The following is a 15,853-nucleotide window of genomic DNA, read 5'->3' as shown; positions in this document are numbered from 1 at the left end:
TAATGTCTAATAGTCTAGGATTATATTCCTAATCTATGAATAGCCTAGGAATTAGTAGATGAATAGTCAGATAAAACGAAATTGCAGGTGGAAACAACCTATCAACTATAGTCTATCCACTGATGAATGGATAAACAAATGTGGTATATTTATACAATGGAATATTATTCAGTCATAAAAAGGAATGAAGTCTGATACATGCTGCAACATGGCTGAACTTTGAAGACATTATATTAAGTGAAAGAAGCCAGAAACAAAAGGCCACTTACTGTATGATTCTAGTTGTATGAAGCGTCTAGAGCAGGCAAATTCATAAAGACAGAAAGTAGATTAGTGGTAACACCAGAACTTGTGGGAGGGGGGAATGAGGAGTGACTGCTAATGGGTATGGGATTTATTTTTGAGTGACGAAAATGTTATGGAACTAGATAGTAGTGATATTTGCATAACATTGCAATCTGAATTTTATGTGTATTTTACAATTAAAAAAAGAAAAGGGATTGCATCAGTGACACTTTAGTTTATCAACCCTTTTCATGTCTTTATGATTTGTGAATAGGACTAAGCTTTGGGATGAAAGGGAAACCATCTTGTTTGTAGTTAATGGCTTCTGTAGGTCCAAAAAATATATATAAAATATATTATTACTTTATCATAGATTATATTTAAATTATATAAATTATAATATATAAATTATTTATAGAATATATTATTATAGAAGTATATATAATCTATATGTAATCTATGTTTCTTAATATATAGATTATATATACTTCTGTAATTATATATATGTTTAGAGGTAGGGGTGGAGGGTCAGGACTTACGCATAAATATTTCATAGAGATTCCTGTTTCTCCTACAATCCTCTGTGGAGGTACAGATAAGGCTCTGCCTTCTTGCTTAAGAGTAAAAAATCTGTTGGAAGGTCTTAGGCATTTTTTTTTTTACTCTTATCATTCCCAGCTCTGACTTGAGAACTGTGTCTATATGTAGAAAAATCAGTAGATTGATTAAGAATGGAAAAGCTTAGATCAAAACTGAATTTACGTGGACTATAAGTAATCATGTGAACAGGGTGACAACGTACGCAACAGTCCTGCTGTGTTGTGGCTGGTTGTTTACTCTGCTTCCTTGTCTGACTCCTGGTCACACCTGTTCTCTCATCACTGTTCCAATGCCCCTGTATCCTTTAAAAGCCCATCCTGTGCCCTATTCACATAAGAAGTTTGTGTTTTGTTCCTTGGTCTCTTGGTGAACTTTCTTTTTGACAATTACTGCACATTTTGTCACCTCTTTGAGGAACATTTGTTTCTGTGGCAAGGTTACCTGGTTATTCATATATGCTTTGAAACTGGATGTAAGAGAAAAATTGACTGCATATATTTTTGTGGAATGATTTTAACAGTCTTTTGTTTCCTCAACTTTAGATTGTTTCTTTTTAAAAAAGCAAATAGTTGTTTTTGCTCTGGCAGCTACAAATAATTTTTTCCCAGACACAAAAATTATATTGGCTGTTATTAGCTACACAGAAAAAAAACCTCTAAAAGAATACTTATTTTTATTTAAAAATATAATACATCAAAGTGAAGCAGTTACATTTTAAACAAACAGGAAGGTATAAAATGTTTTCATAGAGTTAGGAGGGAGGGTAATTTGATTTAGTTCATTGTCAATCTGGATGCCAAGAATAAGAACCATCACCATTTCTTCACTCTGTGAGCATCAAATATAAAGATGAGAAATTTTAGTTATAAGTTAGTGAAGTTTTAGGGTTTTAATTTTATTCAGAAATCAAAACTTTTTCAGAAAAATAACTTTTCTTCATTTTGCTCCACATCTTGTGGAAGTCCTGAATTCAGGAATGTTATTACATTTATTGAGTGTTATGGACTGAATGTTTGTGTTCTCCCAAAATTCATATGTTGAAGTCCTAACTCCCAACCTGATGGTATTAGAACCTGAGGCCTTGGGGAAGTACTTAGGTCATGAAGGTAGAGCCCTCATGAATGGGATTAGTTCTCTTGCTCTCTTTCTGCCATGTGAGGATATGAGTCTGCAACCTAGAAGAGGGTTCTCACCAGAACCTGACCATACTGGCACCCTGATCTTGGATTTCCACCCTCCAGACTGTGAGAAATAAATTTCTGTTGTTTATAAGCTACCCAGTCCATAGTATTTTGTTATAGCAACTCAAACTGACTAGTACACCAAGTTTGCTTCTTCAGGTCAACTCCAAAGTGGTTTAGAAAGAATTTGTTTTCTCATCTCCTCCCCATAGATTTCTCAATATAATGATTTTCTAGGGGATATCTTATTCATTCGGGGAATTTTACTTACTGTCCTTTTTTACATTCATAACAAAAATTTCTGACAAAATTTAAAATATCTTATAGAAACCACTATACTATATGATAATGATTTACTACTATGTAATAAACAACTACATTTAGACTGATCATGAAAATAAAAACCAACACAAGTATGATAGATCCTCATTTTCTAAAGAAATATATCTTTATTGACTTTTTCCATTTTCTTACAAGCAGTTAAAAAACTCATTCTTGAACTTGCATGCTGTTCAATGTTATGATGGCTGCCTCCTTATGAGACTATCAGTGGAGCTATAGTAAGTTTCCTTAAGCACCACAGAAGACAATCATTGCTTGGTCCCACTTTTACAGAAAAGAATCCAAGTTTCACCAGAAAGAGTATGCTTAGCTCTCTCGAAGAAGACCAGTTTAGTGGATTAGTGTCTAATTTACATACAGTAATAAAGACAAACTTTGAATCTTTACAGATTAAATGCCCACTTTATACCATGGTGTAATTGTTTGAATTATTGGTGAGTGTACAGTATATAGATGTAGATGTACTAGATATGTCTATAAATAAAATAGTGCTTTAAGATAACAATATTCTTTGGCTGATTTAAATGCCTATAGTGGACTCTTTTAAAAGACTAAAATGAAAATGGTCCCACTATTATTGTCAGTCTTAACACTGAGCTGGTGCGGAAGGTTCCCATACTGTTGACCGTCAGCATCTCCAGGTCCACTATATATTCTCTTGGTCCTGATAGCGACTTCACCAGCACAAGCATTGCACTTACAGGACTTGTTTGCTAAAATAAAAGAAAAAAGAGGGAGTGAGAGAATAATTTTTCTTGTGTTACAGTTTCTATTATTTGTGAATACACTTCCTATAAGAATTAGGGGAAGAATTTTTTTAAAAAAAATACATTTATTTATTTATTTATTTTTGGCTGCGTTGGGTCTTCATTGCTGCAGGTGGGCTTTCTCTAGTTGTGGCGAGTGGGGGCTACTCTTTCATTGCCGTGCGCAGGCTTCTCATTGCGGTGGCTTCTCTTGTTGCGGAGCATGGGCTCTAGGTGCGTGGGCTTCAGTAGTTGTGGCACATGGGCTTCAGTAGTTGTGGCACGTGGGCTCAGTAGTTGTGGCTCATGGACTCTAGAGCGCAGGCTCAGTAGTTGTGGTGCACAGGCTTAGTTGCTCTGCAGCATGTGGGATCTTCCCAGACCAGGGCTCCAACCCGTGTCCCCTGCATTGGCAGGCGGATTCTTAACCACTGCACCACCAGGGAAGCCCAAGTGAAGAATTTTGAGGTAGGATTAAAGTCACTACTTAGTCCTTTCTTGGTTCTAATCCTTCTGGATCTTATCCCTTATCCACACATAGTCATTAGTTCCAGGTACAGGGACCTGCTTGTTTTTGATAGTTCTTTGTTTTCTACTCACCCCTCTCTGTTAATGTTTCTCTTCACTTTTATTGAGTAGTTCTAGCCTTTATAGAGATTGGAGTTCATGTGAGAATCTGATAAGTTTTTGAACTGGTAAACAAGGTTGTCATCTTTCACTTCTCAACATTGTGGATCTGTTTACATTCTAGTAGGTGAAGAGGCATGTAAGTAGTTAATTTCAATAGAATATGGCAAATGCTAAGATATATGGGGATATGCAGGGTATATATGAAGATACACAGAGGTGTGTACTCACAGAGAAAAACAGAGGGACGCTGAAGCATTGAGGGAAGGCCTTTGAATGCCTGAGGACAGTCACCCAGAATAAGTGGGAGTTTTGTAAAGAAGGATGTTCTGGAGAACTGGATGCAGTTTCACTTTGATGAACAATGTGATTGGTGCTAGAGAGTGCAGGGAGATGAGCTTGGACAGGCAGGCAGGTAAATGTGTGAATCTGAATGCCAAGAGGAGGGCAGGGATAGAAACAGTGGATTAGGATTTAGCAGTCACGTCAATAGGTGGACATTAAACCAAGGAAGAGAACGTATATGTGATAAGACTGGGTCTGTGAGAGACCAACATTTAAAGAATGGGCAGAAGAGAAGCCATTGAAGGAAGCTGAGAAGAAATAGATAATTAAGTGGTAAACAGATGAATGGCAAGCAGTGTCCAATACAGCAGGGGAGGATGGGGGTGACTGGAACTGAAAAATGCCTCTGGATATAGCAGTATGGATGCTGTTGGTGGCTTTTTTCCAGAGCAATTTCAGTAGGGTAGTGGGACTGGAAGACAGAAGAGTAACTAGGAAATAAGAAAATAGAGACTGTGATTACAGACTGTGCTTTAAGAACCTTGGCTAGGAAGGGAGAAGAGAGAGAGGAGGCAACATCTAGAGGGAAAACAAGTTAAATATGTAGGAGGTATATTAGAGTTTGATAGAACAAGGTTCCAGAGGAAATGGAGTGAAGAATACAGGTGGTGGGTTGGCCTTGATTGATAGAAGTGAAACCTTGTCTTTGGAAAATTCAAAGGAGAAGGTTAGAAGGGGAACACATGGACTTAAGTTTGCAAGGGATGGGATGGGAAGTTCAAGTAATTTATGCCTGTTGGTTTCAGTGGTTTCAGAAGAGTAGGAGATGAGGTCACCTACTGAAAATGAAGGGTATAAGAACTTAAAGAGTATGGGGACATTTGCAATCAGTGGCTGAAGAGAAGAAATAAAAGAAAGTAATAGGATTGTTGAGGGCACATCTGAAGTTGGAGATTTATAGTATTACCAATCTGTGCTGACAAGCTGGGTGTGAAAATAGATGTGGATTATGTGATTGATCTAGAGTTGTTGGACAGGGAATTGAGGTGTTGGTGACAGAGTAGTTCAAGGGTCCACCAAGAAGTTGATAGAGTGGGAGAAAATGATGGGTGAGGGGTCAGAGGACTAGCATCACTGTGAGGGTGAAGAGCAGATAGAGTGGGAGTGAGGGCATGAAAAAGAGGAAAGAGAATCAGTCACTGAGGGGGTCACCTGAGACTCAGATGATGATGTGGAACTGTTCTGCAGGATAACAAAGTCCAGCATGTGGCCATGGGGTGGTGGCAGAGTGACATGAAGCTGAAGGTCATGGGGGATGAGATGGCCAGAGAACTGTAGGCTGAGGTAATGGATGTGACTATAATAGTGCCCAGATCTGAGTGATCTCACCTACTTCCTACATACTCTGCCTGAGTGATCTCATCCATAGCCATGGCTTCAATGATCACATATCTGCCAGTGACTTAAAAGTCTATACTATGAATTCCAAGCCCGCATATCCAATTCTCTACTCATCTTTACTTGGATGTCTCATGGCGACCAGGACTCAGTATGTCCAAACTGAACTCCTCACCCTCCTCTCTCCACTGGCTCCTTCTTCCTTATCTCAGTAAATGGTACCACCATTTACTGTTGCTCAGGACAGAAACTTGGAGGTTATCCTTGACGCTTCCTTCTCCTCCACCTCCCCATAGCAAATGGGTTACCAAGCCATGTCCTTCTTCCTATATCTTCATAAATCTGTCCACTTCTTTTGGACTCACTGCTACCACACTAGTCCCCCATCTTTTGAACTACTTACTGGTCTCTCCATTTCCATTCTTGCTCCACTCCAATCCAGGCTCTACAGTGTAGCCAGGTATCTTTTTTAACATGAAAATCTGATAGCAACTCCTCTACTTGAAACCCTTAGTATGGTCTGTCAGGCATTGTGTGATCTAGGCCCTGCTTATCTCTCCAGGTCCCTCTCAAGCCACTCTGCCTGTAGCACCTGGAGTTCCAGATTAACTTGTCTGCTTTTTATTCCTTCCATTTGCTAGTCTTCAGCTTAAATCTACTTCTTCCAGGAAGCTCCCAGACTACTGCTGTCTTGGTTAGGGGTTAACTTGTGGTGTACACATGAACAATTTGAAGTGCTCAGTTGTAACGTTCAGCATACTTGTGAACACTTGTTCGATGTCTCAACTATAAGCCCCGCTGGGGCAGGAATTGGCTTGGTTTTATTCACTGCTATGTCTCTAGAACCTAGCATGGTGCTTGCCTCTTATAGGTAACAGTGATACCTTGAAGATGTTGATTGAATTAATTTATTCATTTAAAAATATTTTTTGAGCACCTGCAATGTGCCAGGTACCATTCATTCTATGTGCTGTGCATACAAGAGTGAACAGACAGGTAATGTCTCTGTTTATTGCACTCACACTCTAGTAGGTAGTAGGTGACACGGACAAATAAATACTATGCAACGTGGTGATAAGGGCTGTGAAGAAAAATAAGTCTCAGTAAGGAAGGATAGATATTGGTCGGTGTGGGTGGAGGATGGTATTCTACCTTTAATTTCATGTATTACTTCTTTCTAATATGTTCCCTTTTCTAGGGAAGAAGATTTTCTCAGTATTGTCCCAAAAGGAATATAAATAAAATCCTATATCCCACAGATCCTTTCAAGGATAAGGTCCAGCCTCATGTTTCTCAAGAAACATTCTTTGACTATTGCAGCCCACATTAATTCTTTGATGTCTTGGAGCATGGAGTTAAACACAAATTTGTCCTCTGCTTTTCTCATAGACGTTAACTATGCCACAAAGTAATATTTAAAGCTCTTTGAAGTAAGGAACTGTGTATTACATGCACCTAGCATGAAGCTGAGTATATAATAGGTGCTTAATTAAGGCCTCCTGATGGAGTCTTATGATTAAATGCCCTCTGCGCAAGTGGAACTTCATTGGAGAAATTTTGTAGGATTTGATCCAACTATTTTTTGAATTATGTGATAATAAATAGTCTTGAAATATCTTCTTATTTTAAATGCTTTTTTGCTTTCAAATAGTAGTATTTAATTCTGGGATTATCAAAATTGGCAATGTTTTATATCATTCATAAGAAAGGATTTTACTTGAGAAAAACACTGTATTTATATCTGAAAATATCAAGTCAATAAGTTCACTGATATGAATCATAAAACTTTAAAAGTGCCATGTTTATTTCAAAAAAAAAAAAAAAAAACCCGTGCAGGTACTTTGCTTAACTCTTTGTTGATTCTGCTAGGAAATTTTACTTTCTTAAATTTTGGATAAGAGTTCAAAATGGAAAATTATTTTTAAAGATGATTTTGAGATGAACCTATTTGACTGCCATGGGTTACAAATAATGTTATTTCTTTGGGCTAAAATTATTAAATTGTTATTATCTGAACTGTGTGAAATTCATTTAGAGTAAACTTCTTACAAATATCTAGTATATCTCAAATTTAAAGCATCAAATGTTAAAGACGTTTATTTTTAGTTATTAGAAAAAAGAATAGTAATAGATTGTATTTTGGGTTGGGTTTTTCTCTTCAGAAGTTGGTCATGAGAGATTAATCATTTCTAATTTACTGGCAAAGAAACAGAGTCACATAATTCTGGAGCTGGAAGGGAACTTAATATATCAAAGAACAGGATAAACGAGTAAACATTAAAAATCTGTAAACTTTACCACGAGGATGAATTTCCCAATTTACTTTTCATATTCTCAAAATGAAATATTGACCTTAAAATCTGATTAAAAATGAAGAGTGCCCAAAGGAGTTTTGAGAAAACTGGAACTGGATGAATAACATCCTTAGCGTGAAAGACTTACCGTAACCCTGCAAACTGCTTGGTGGGGTGCCATCATTTTCACATGAAGTGGTGAGCCGTATTTGAAATATGTCGGAATTTTAACCTAAAATGAACTTGCTTAGATTTTGCAGGGGGGACTGGAAGGCTGAGGCACTGGAGTCAGGGAGATCTGCTGGGAAGCCCTTGGAGGGATTAGAGAGGTGCTAAGAGCCAGTTTAAAGGAAGAGAGGCAGAGACACAAGGACACAAAGATAACCCAGGGGACACTGTGGAGAGAGAAATGGCAGAATTCAGAGAAAGATTTCATATAGGCAATGAAAGAAAGAGAAAACATAAACGTGACCTCACATTGCCTGCCTGGAAATTTGCAAGAATGGTACAACTATCTGTTGTACACATGGTGCGGGGGGTGGGGAGTTGGGGTCACTTCTCAGATACTTCTGGGTCTTAGTTTTGGTGCAGATGTAAATAATCTTGCGAATGTAACAATAAGGAATTCAGCGTTTTTGAAAAGCTCTCCAGGAATTATTTTTTCTATGTACAATTAAATAGCTATCACTGATTTGTGGTATCTATTTGAGGTGTGTGTGTGTGTGTAGGCTTGTGTTTTGCTGGTCACACACAACTCTGTTAGAGTGTACAACTTTTATCTGAGTGACTTTAGAGAAGCTACTTCATCTCCCTGAGTCTTACTTTTTTTTTCTGTAAAATATGGAGATAAATATTAATCTGACCAAGCATTACCAAGAGGATTAAATGAGATAATGCACACTGGAAGGACTTACACAATGCCTGCACATAAAAACTCTTTAAATGTTAGCTTTCTTTCTATGTGAATTACTACCAAACAACAACAACAAACTTGGAACTTTCTCGACAGCTAAGGCTGCCCTCAGGATACTTACTCTTAGGTAGAACTCTCTATTTTCATTTCCAGATTTAATCCGAAAAGTATTGATAGTGTTGGGATAAATGGTTGTGGCCTGTATCTGGAAGATGTCAGATGGCACAGACCTATCAGATCGGATGCTCATGTATTTGTAGACTATGGATTGGGGAAGTTCTCGGCACAGCGCATTTGAGACTGGGCAAACACATCGGCTGCAGAGACAAACAAAAGTGTTAGTTAGGCTTGGTAAAACCAGAAGATTCTCAGTTTCAAAAGGTCTGATTTTTCTTACTTCTCTGATGTTAGAATGTAAGGATCTTGACAAGGATTTCGTGGGTAACAACGGAAGCCGCCATGATAATTCCAACACATTTCATCTTCCCGACATTCATTTGTGGTCTCACACTCATTTATATCTGTAGAGATGTAGAGTCGAAGAGTTTACTGATATAAGTAAATTGCGTAAGTGGCAGATTCCAGTTTGCCACTGGAAGGAGGTGTATAAGAATCTGGACTGTGTTTAATTTGCTTTTAGACGCAAGACTTGGTGGGACCTGGGTTCATTGCATTAATTCATGACAGATGAAGTGGAGCCATTCTCGACAGATTAATATGTGTCATTTCATGGTACTTTATCAAGCACCTATTATTCATCTGTTGAATTCAAAGCCAAATGCTTGCCATTGACTTTGCTTAAATAAAAATGAAAGACACTATTTCTTGCCCTCTGGGGAATTAAGGAAGGCTGAAAGAAGGAGGAGGCCTCTCACCTTGGCCTTGAAAAGGGTGGTGGTTAGATGGGATTTTCAGATTGCAGTGGGGAGGGCCTTCCAGGCTGAGAAAGCAGCAAACAAAAACTATGGAGATGGAAGTTTATTGTCAGGCTCAGGGGCTTGGGAGAGAGGGAAAGGCTGGAATGTGGTTGCAGTAAGCTGTAGCATGCTGCTGGATAGTTAATGTTCTGGGAGTGGATTACACTGTCCATAGGAAGCTGTTCACAGCAAAAGAAGTGAAGCTATGAAGTATCCTACCATGTAGAGCATGGCTATTTAAAGACCATGGGGAAGAAGGGGAATTAAGGAAGGGACTGTCAGTGTCAGCGGTGAGAGGCAACCCAGGAAAAGGCAGTGCAAGGAGGTCAGAGCTAGAGAGGGTCCCGGGAAGGAGGGTTGTGGGAAGGCCAGGATGGACAAAGACTGAATTTAGATTTGGGAATTAGGAGTTCCCAGATGACATCTGAGAGAAGAGTTTACAATGCTAGAGAACCATTACATTTACGACAATGAAAATTATATTAATATCCACATCCCTATGTATGTTTGTCTCCCTTTACATTTGAATAGTGATTAGATTTTATCCAATATAAGCCTTTTCTGAATCATTCCTTCCCCACCATCAGATATTTTCATTCATTAATTTACAGGTAGTCATTGCCTAGTTGCTGGGATATGATCTCTTTCTTCTCTTTGAATTCTTATATCTCACGTTCCTCTTTTGGGACCTTTATTGCCTTTTGCTTTGCATTATTGAAATCTGCATGTTTGTCTTAATCCTTCTATTAGCTTGTAAGCTCCTGGAGGGCAAAGGCTATTGTACACATCTTTCTGTCCCTTTATCACCTAGCATGAGCGCACTGGGGGCACCTAGATTTTAAGAAATATTAAATTGAACCAAGTTGCTCTTCACACAAACCCTATGGAGATGGTGAGAAATATATTATCTCTATTTGGCATGAAGGGAAAACAAATAAGGGTTAAGTGGCTGACCCAAGTTCATATAGTTAGTGACAGGCATCTCTCCACTGCAAGGTATTGCATCCTCTAAATGAGAGTAATTCCATTCCTTGTCTTTGGAGAAAAAATTTTCTTTTAGCTTCCAAACTGGCAAAAGCTATCTGGAACCCAAGAGGAGACTGGAAAAGCTATGCAGTTTCCAAGAGTCAGTTACAAAAAGTATCTTCTTTTGGACTGGCTATGGCTAAAGAAAGAACTTAGATTCCTCAGAAGAAATCACAACTGACTTGTCCTTTCAATATTTTTCACTTTTTTGAAAAATAAAGATGCTGTTTAGCTACAGGGAAAGTGAAGACTGGTTTGTTATATGGAGTTCAACAGCAGCAAAAGGAAACTTTATGTGATAATTTTATTTATTACTTCCAGTAATTTAGAGCCTAGCATAATCAACTCCTTAACCATTTTGGAAGGTTTTTCAGAAGTGATTAATAGTATTAAAATATTTGATGAATGTGTGTCTGTGTATCTGTGTATTCTCCCTCTGTTTCTTTCCTTCCCTGCTGTCCCTCTCCCCTCCCCACAACCTGCCACCACACACACACACACACACAGAGTTTTAATTTTTGCAAGACTGTGGAAATGAGAACAGTTATTTCATCCCTAAAATAAACCTTTTGGGGGAAGGTAAGAATCCAGACTCTTTTGGTTTTACTTTAACCTGTAGACAGGGCTGGGAAGGAATGGTTTCAGTGGGGGAAACCAATTGTTTTGTACCCTAAAAGAATGGTAAGTCTCTTTCACAAAAAATGTTTTGGTTTAACCAAACATTCTTCAAGATATAACACTAATGAATCTCCTATTTGCAATTCCATTGCATTTTCACCTTTCGTTATAACAGATATAGATAGAGTAGGCTGGTAAGATTCCACTGAATGTTAACTTGTTTCTGTCTTTTGCTGGGTGTCAAATCCATTTATGATCAGAAACACATAGACATTTGTTTCAGGACTCCAGGGAAATTGGTTAAGGTACCCCACTGGCTAACATTTTCCTGCATATAATATTCATGTTAAAAGTCTCAGTTAGGGTTCAGAAAGTAAAACCATTGGAATGCAATGTTTCTCCACAATTAACATTACAGAGTCTCTAGTAACATGGAAAGGGGTAGAAAGATGTTTATTGTGCAATGAACTACATTCTGATTATGCTCATATTTAGTGGTTGGATTCTAGTTGAATGATCACATACACGCTATAAAATCTCAGGTCATGGATATTCCTGTGAATTAATATTTCCCTTGTAAAATCATGATATAGACTGAGAATCCTGAGTGTCTCCTTTCCTTGATCTTTTCCTTTCTTAATATTTTACTGCCCTTCTTCTAGAGAAGATTTGCTACTAGTCATTTATATTGCTGGGTAAATTTCATAAAAACATCTTGAACTTTACAGGCTTTATAGTTTATAAATAATTTTTCTGTATGTTATTCCATTTCATTCCCTCAACTCCCTTTTCCAAATGAGAAAGTTGAGGCTCAGAGAAGTTTGATAATTTGTTCAAATTGTATAGATAGAATGCCATACAGCTAGGTCTCAAACAGATTTTGTGTCTTCAAGTTCAGTCATTTTTTTTTTTCACTCTCTCACTGCTTTATGTAAACCTGTGTTTGTACCAATTTTTCCAGGATTATCTAGTTTTAGTTTTATCTGAATAGTCTTTTGCCTGTTAAAGAAATTTTAAGCTACATGCAGGAGGTAGGGAGGAGAGGGTGCACATTTTCAAATCTTTCAAAGAGACTCTGAAATCATACCATGTAGAGAGCCACTTCTTCCACCAACATGTAGCTGTGAAAATCACCTGAACATTTATTTTAAAACTGGACCCAAAGACATTAGCTATTTTTGGATTAATAGTTTTTTTTACTGAAGTATTCAAGCACTTTTTAATACACATGAAGCTGATTTTCTCAACACTTAAATTACTATCCAATTTATAATCCTGGTGTTTTAGAGAATTCAGATCGGTTTGAGGTGCACCTAACCACACATTAAGCTTATGCTCTACACTGAAACTCATGGTGAAATATTTTAATAATTGAATCTTTTCTGGTGGATGATTAGAGGATATATATCATAGGGATTATGTAGGCTATATAGAAGGCATACCAATATTTTATTAAAATTATTTATTTTAAGAAAGAAAAATGATTACTTTAAATTTCAAAGAGAGTTAACACTGAATATCCTCTTTATGAGATGTGCATGTCTCATGATCAACAGGGGAAAAAAAAGAGCTCAAATTGTAAAAAATGTAAGTCTGTGATAGAGAATCTTACAACTTCCTCCCTGCTTTTCCTGGTTAAAACTTAACAGATATGAAAACAATAAACTTACCCTGACATGTTCTACTTCTCACCACTTGGTATCCCTGGGGGCACATACAAGAGAATTTCCCAGGCTCATTGACACATTGATATTGACACAGGTAGCTCGAGGTTCTGCATTCATCAATGTCTGTTGAACCAGACAAGAGCAATAAGACAGAGTTGAAAACTTACATGTCACTATTTTGGTAATTTTTTTTAACACTGCATACTCTGAAACAGAAATACAATACTTTATAAGAAGCTCAAGTGCAAATTCTAACAATATCAGCTCATTTCCCATAGAGCTTCACAGCACAGAGAGTTTTTCTTACCATCAGTTTTACTCACTTATTGCTGACAGTTTGGCGAATCCTGGAACTAACCATACTAGCTGAGCAGACTGAATGAATTGGCTTGTGGTTGATGATCCTCATGTTGTGCTTGGCAGACCCACCCAGTGATGCAGATTCATATTTGCCTTCTCAGAAATTGGGTGGCTCTGCTCCCAAGTTCATCTGAGTTTTGAACTCCAAGTTCCATCCCTGTGCTAGCTTCTAGAGGTGATGCCCTGGCAGAATGCTTTGCATTTCTCAATGGTGCTGTCCCAAGTAAAGGTGGGAGCGTTTATGAGGAAGTCGGGAGCATGAAGTGTCAATGGCATCCCCCTCAGGATGTCTTATGGCTTTTGAATTACACAGTGGCAGGCATGACTAGGGGCCAGGTCTCTTGGTTTCTCTTCTAATGTTCTTGACATGCAATCAGCCATTTTTGAACTTAAACATGCATGCCAGTCACCTGGAGTTCTCATTAGATGCAGAATCTGACTCAGTAGGTCTGGGCTGGGGCCTGAGATTCTACAATTCTCAGAGGCTCCCAGGAGGTGCCACTGCTGCTAGCCGTTGCATCACACTTGAGAAACAAGACACCCTTGCTAATTATCAGACCCAGCCTACATCTAATACATCTAATACACCCAGCCTACATCTAATATTTCAATTATTTTGTTTCTTCTCCTTTCTTTTGAAAACATACTAAAAAGTCAATGTTATAATTGAACTAGATTAACTGGATTTTAGAACGGAATTTCCATGGATAAAAATTTGCTTTCATAAACAGGTACATACTTGGATTAAAGCAACAGCAATCACAGGAATTGGACCATGATTACTAATTATTTGGACAATATTTTACCTTCACAGTTGAGCCTGTCACTGCTTAGCTCATATCCTTGATTGCACTGACAGATGAATGAACCAAGAATGTTGTAGCATTGCTGAGCACATTGATTGCTGGCATCACATTCATTTATGTCTGAAAGGCAAGGTTATACACATTTATATATCTATGTCTTTAAACATAGCCTTGCTCTTTTGTACCTATGTCATCCTATGATAAGTGAGTAATTCCCTAGCTGGATTCTTTGCTCTGCAGAAGCTCACTGGAGAACACCCATTCAGGTTTCATATTTGTTGGAACAACTTCAAACATCTGTCATATACTTCTTTTAAAAATACCAGAATATTTTTTTTTCTGGGAATGACAGTTAGTTTGGTGTTTGATGAATCTTTCCAAAAGAATTTAATGATTCTAATAAATATACATTCCAGTATCTATTTTCTTGTATTGTTGTTCAGATGCAAAATGCCAAGTCTATAAATAATTGATATAAGACACATACTAATACGGTCTCTCAGCATGCTGTAGTGAAGATTTATCTGTGCTATTTAGTACTTTTTAAATGGGTCCTGTTAAATTCCATTACAATTATAACATAAGCCTTTGAGACCCATACAGAGTTTTGCAATGCTCTAAGGCACTGAAAATATTGTGAAAAGGCATTTTTCCTGCACTAGATTCTTTCCATGTCATGCCAATCTTAAAATTGTGTGCCGTGACATTGCATTCTGAAAGGGCAGAAGAAGCATGTAAAAATCAGATGCACTTTCAGCGGCAAGTTTATGTATTTGAACTTGCAGTAACCCCTTTGGCACCTTCAACGTTTATATCACACACTCTTGACTAATTGGTGTGTGTATATCAATTGATCTGTAGTTAAAAATTTTTTTTTTGATACACTCACAGAAGAGAACTAAAACCAAGGTTAAAAATTTTTTTCCATTCACATCTTGATGTGTTTTAAAAAACCAGATTGGTTACTGTCTTTTCAGCTTTATGCAGGGAAGTTGATGGAAACCAGTTCACTCAAGAACATAGAAAACTGGAAGTACTGCAGTGTGGCTTGGGAAGACAGAAATCAGTCAGGATGACTGTTTCCAGAAGTCTTACCTACGCAGGTATAGTTGTTTGCTGCCAATTGAAACCCAGGACTGCACTGGCAATAAAATGATCCTGGTGTGTTCACGCATCTTTGGTGGCAATATGGAGGGATGGTACATTCGTCTATATCTAGGTTATCAAGCATACACAAAGAGAACCAAATTATTGACTATCCAAATTACTATTATTGAGCTGTTTAATCTTAAGTTCTCAGCAGAGAATTATCTAGAAAACCTATCTAGAGACATCCTTTTAAAAGTAATTATTTTTCTTTTTAAAAAATTAGGGTATCTGTGCTTTAAATACACTTTGGTCTCCCCTCTGCAGTTAAATGAGATGTTAAGAACAAAGACTTCATAAACCTGGTTGGGTTGGTTGAGATTTAAAGAGGGAAAAGTAATTAAAACTATTTCACACATAAGTGAGAATGTCAGGCTGGGAATCTAAAAGCTTATTTATAATGATAGAAGTAGAAAAGAACTATGGAAGAATTGAGTGATGTAGCGTAAAACTAATAAAAGGAGGTACGGGCTGTTGCTCAGCTGGTGACCTTGGCGAAGTCACTTAAATGTTCAGTATCTAGATTTTTTCTTCTGTAAAATGTGGATAGTAATGCTGCGTGTGTATCTTATGAAGTTTCTGTGAGAATCAAGTGAAAGAACGCTATGGAAGGAATGGGACGCTAAACAAGTTACTTCTTGA

General features: G+C 37.6%; 1 protein-coding gene across 4 annotated transcripts in view; it reads right to left on the bottom strand.

Annotated features, from left to right (window-relative positions):
• Positions 1-2,491: 2,491 nt before the first annotated feature.
• Positions 2,492-15,853, bottom strand: part of EFEMP1 (EGF containing fibulin extracellular matrix protein 1) — a 68,410-nt gene continuing 55,048 nt past the window's right edge. For 3 of the 4 annotated variants that reach the window (XM_082358170.1, XM_082358171.1, XM_082358169.1), the window contains 6 exons: positions 15,161-15,280; positions 14,066-14,185; positions 12,903-13,022; positions 9,069-9,192; positions 8,793-8,988; positions 2,492-3,121 (listed from right to left, as the gene is read on the bottom strand). In XM_082358170.1, coding sequence (XP_082214296.1) covers positions 2,960-3,121; positions 8,793-8,988; positions 9,069-9,192; positions 12,903-13,022; positions 14,066-14,185; positions 15,161-15,280 — 842 coding nt within the window. In that variant the 3' untranslated portion in view covers positions 2,492-2,959. The remainder of the gene's footprint in view (positions 3,122-8,792; positions 8,989-9,068; positions 9,193-12,902; positions 13,023-14,065; positions 14,186-15,160; positions 15,281-15,853) is intronic. The other variant, XM_082358168.1, reaches the window with a different exon arrangement.

The sequence above is a fragment of the Balaenoptera borealis genome, assembly GCF_965194805.1.
Source record: "Balaenoptera borealis genome assembly, chromosome: 15".
NCBI lineage: Eukaryota > Metazoa > Chordata > Mammalia > Artiodactyla > Balaenopteridae > Balaenoptera > Balaenoptera borealis.
This window is presented reverse-complemented; position numbering and strand designations above follow the sequence as displayed.